The sequence below is a fragment of the Chinchilla lanigera genome, unplaced genomic scaffold, assembly GCF_000276665.1.
Source record: "Chinchilla lanigera isolate Chin_1 unplaced genomic scaffold, ChiLan1.0 scaffold00019, whole genome shotgun sequence".
Taxonomy (NCBI): domain Eukaryota; kingdom Metazoa; phylum Chordata; class Mammalia; order Rodentia; family Chinchillidae; genus Chinchilla; species Chinchilla lanigera.
Window position 1 is genome coordinate 30,214,946 of NW_004955420.1, and position 4,014 is coordinate 30,218,959.

Sequence of the window (4,014 nt, forward strand, 5' to 3'; positions counted from 1 at the left end):
TTCAAGTTTATTTAATCTCACAAATATTCTCCAATAATGGATATAGTTTTAGTATGTATAATCTGAGAACTGAATACAGAAATATTCTAATATATGAAACTGATTTAGTACTGATGTCATGCAACAAGTGACACTATGTGACATAGAAGTACAAACATTTTCTTTCATGATCACCTCCATGAAAATGTATGAAATTGCATATAGGTATTGTGCATAAGGATATACGAAAAGAAGTGAATTTTGAGTTTTGACAGAAACACATCTTCAAGATATCTATTTATGTATACATGAATCTATTACATGTATTTATATATGAGACATCTAAAAAGCTGCTAACCTTGAAGCAGTATGCAAAACACAAATGAATGCTAGTGTTGTAATTACACATTTCAAGCCATCCTACAGGCAGTTGAGTCCATGTTTTAAAATTCTTCAAAGGCCCTGTCTAACATTTTTGTTGGGAATATTAAGTATAGCCACTGTAATAATCAGTACAAAGACATCTCAAAAAGTGAAAGTAGAAGTTCTATTTGATCTGGATACCTCTCCTGGGTATAGTCCCCAAAAAGTTAAAATTATCATATTATACTGATACATGCATATGCATACTCAAAGCAGACAATTTATAACAGCTAAGCTATGGAATCAGCCTAGATGTCCATCATTAGATGAATGGATAAAAAAAAATTTTCGTAGGCTCAGCTTGGTGGTACATTCCCAGCACTCTAGTAAGCTGCTTCAGCAAGATGGCGAGTTGAAGGTCAGGCTGAGCAATTTAATCTTCACTGAAAATCTCTCTCAGAATAACAAATAAAAAGCTGGAGATGTAATTCAGTGCTAAGACCTGTGTTTAATGCCCTGCACTGAGAAAAAGAAAAAGAAGTGTACCATCTAGTCAGCCACAAAAGATGAATGATAATCATGTCATTTTTCAAAACAAATGGGTGGGCCTGAATGTGAAGTGAAATAAGTCAGACCCACAATATGAAAGGTCACATGCTTTCTCTTTTATGAGAAACCAAAAATATAAATTAGGGAATAAAATAAAGGAGAGGTGATTATAAAGGAAAGTCTGACTTTTTGGAGATGAGGAAGACAAACTGGATAAGGAGAAAAGGGGGAGAACTGTGGGGGAAAATGTATCAAAATGATTAATATGTGATAAACATGTATTGTATCAATTGCCCAAATGAAAGTAAGCCTTCTGTACTGCAAAATGTGCTTATATAAAAATTTCTAAATGAGTACCACTCTTGGGAATGGCTGTTTCGGAGGTATCCTCCAGGGCATTCAGTTAATCGTCAATTACGTAGGAGGAATCTAACCAGAACTTGACTTTTTTCCTCTACAGAAATGAAGAGGTAGAGAAATGCTATCAAAATAAAGGCTGGAATCAATATGAAGAAATATTCCTCTGGACTCCAGAAGCTAATGTGGAAATGAAACAAGCCGAAGGCCTTGCTTGCAGAAAACGCCTGACTGGGCATTTGTCACTAAATGTGCCCATCGTAGCTCACACTGGATTGAAGACATCTGAGTATTTGGGATCAGAAGAAAAGTTGTATAAGTGTAATGAACATGGAAGAACCTGCAGTGATTTCCACTCCTTTCAGAAAGATGCAAAGACAAAGACTGGAAAGAAACCCTATGAATATGATCAATGTGAGAAATCCTACACTGATCTTAGTGAAAGAACTCACCTTAGAGAGGAGACCTTTGTGTATAAGGAAAACTTGAAAGCCTCCAGCACACCCAATGAGATTCAGATCCATGAAAAAAAACAAAAAAGAGCGAACCCCTATGTATGTAAGCAATGTGGGAGAGTTTTTAGTACGCAAGGTCATTGTAAAATACATGAAAGAATTCACACTGCGGAGAAATTCTGTGTATGTAAGCAATGTGGGAAAGCTTTGAGCACACATAGTGATCATCAAGTACATGAAAGAGCTCACACAGGGGAGAAACCCTATGTATGTAAGCAATGTGGAAAAGCTTTTAGCACACATACTGATTGTCTAAAGCATGAAAGAATTCACACTGGGGAGAAACTCTGTGTATGTACGCATTGTGGGAAAGCTTTTAGTACACAGCATTATTGTAAAATACATGAAAGAAGTCACACTGGAGAGAAACCCTATGTATGTAAGCAGTATGGAAAAGCTAGTATACAAGCTTGTTGTAAAATGCATGAGAGAATTCACACAGAGAAGAAACCCTATGTATGTAAGCAATGTGGAAAAGCCTTTCGTACACAAGGTCATTGTAAAATACATGAAAGAACTCACACAGGGGAGAAACCCTATGTATGTAAGCAATGTGGGAAAGCTTTTGGTAAACAATGGCATTATAAAATGCATGAAAGAACTCACACAGGGGAGAAACCCTATGTATGTAAGCAATGTGGGAAAGCTTTTGGTAGACAGTGTCATTATAAAATACATGAAAAAACTCACACGGGGGAGAAACCCTATGTATGTAATCAGTGTGGGAAAGCTTTTAGTACACGAGGTTCTTGTAAAACACATGAAAGAGCTCACAGTGGAGAGAAACCCTATGTATGTAAGCATTGTGGGAAAGCTTTTGGTACACAGTATCGTTATAAAATACATGAAAGAAATCACACTGGGGAGAAACCCTATGCATGTAAGCATTGTGGGAAAGCTTTTAGTACACGAGGTTCTTGTAAAACACATGAAAGAACTCACAGTGGAGAGAAACCCTATGTATGTAAGCATTGTGGAAAAGCCTTTAGTACACAAGGTTGTTGCAAAACGCATGAAAGAACTCACACAGGGGAGAAACCCTATGTATGTAAGCAATGTGGGAAAGCTTTTGCTACACAATGTCGTTATAAAATACATGAAAGAGTTCACACAGGAGAGAAACCCTATGTATGTAAGCATTGTGGGAAAGCTTTTGGTACACAGTATTGTTATAAAATACATGAAAGAAATCACACTGGGGAGAAACCCTATGTATGTAAGCATTGTTGGAAAGCTTTTAGTACACAAAGTTGTTGTAAAATACATGAAAGAACTCACACAGGGGAGAAACCCTATGTATGTAAGCAATGTGGAAAAGCTTTTAGTGTACAAGCTTGTTGTAAAATGCATGAGAAAATTCACACAGGGAAGAAACCCTATGTATGTAAGCAATGTGGAAAAGCCTTTGGTAGACAAGGTAATTGTAAAATACATGAAAGAACTCACACAGGGGAGAAACCCTATGTATGTGAGCATTGTGGGAAAGCCTTTGGTACACAGTATTGTTATAAAATACATGAAAGAAATCACACTGGGGAGAAACCCTATGTATGTAAGCATTGTGGGAAAGCTTTTGGTACACAGTATCGTTATAAAATACATGAAAGAAATCACACTGGGGAGAAGCCCTATGTATGTAAGCATTGTGGAAAAGCTTTTAGTACACGAGATTCTTGTAAAAGACATGAAAGAAGTCACACTGGAGAGAAACCCTATGTATGTAAGCAATGTGGAAAAGCCTTTAGTACACAAGGTTGTTACAAAACGCATGAAAGAACTCACACAGGGGAGAAACCCTATGTATGTAAGCAATGTGGGAAAGCTTTTGGTACACAATGTCATTATAAAGTACATGAAAGAACTCACACAGGAGAGAAACCCTATGTATGTAAGCAATGTGGGAAAGCTTTTGGTACACAGTATCGTTATAAAATACATGAAAGAACTCACACAGGGGAGAAACCCTATGTATGTAAGCAATGTGGAAAAGCTTTTAGCACACATAGTGATTGTCTGAAACATGAAAGAATTCACACTGGGGAAAAACCTTATGCATGTAAGCAGTGTGGAAAGGCTTTTAGCAGCCACAGACATTGTCAAGAACATGAAAGAACTCACACTGGGGAGAAACCCTATGTATGTAAGCAATGTGGAAAAGGTTTTAGTACACGAGGTTCTTGTAAAATCCATGAAAGAACTCACACTGGGGAGAAACCCTATGTATGTAAGCAATGTGGAAAAGGTTTTAGTA

At 37.0% G+C, this 4,014-nt stretch overlaps 1 protein-coding gene across 1 annotated transcript in view; it reads left to right on the forward strand.

Annotated features, from left to right (window-relative positions):
• Positions 1-1,351: 1,351 nt before the first annotated feature.
• LOC102016817 (zinc finger protein 709-like) overlaps positions 1,352-4,014 on the forward strand; it is a gene marked incomplete at its 5' end in the record, with an annotated part of 4,154 nt that continues 1,491 nt past the window's right edge. Inside the window, 1 exon segment of the mRNA XM_005383587.2 lies at positions 1,352-4,005. Coding sequence (XP_005383644.2) covers positions 1,352-4,005 — 2,654 coding nt within the window.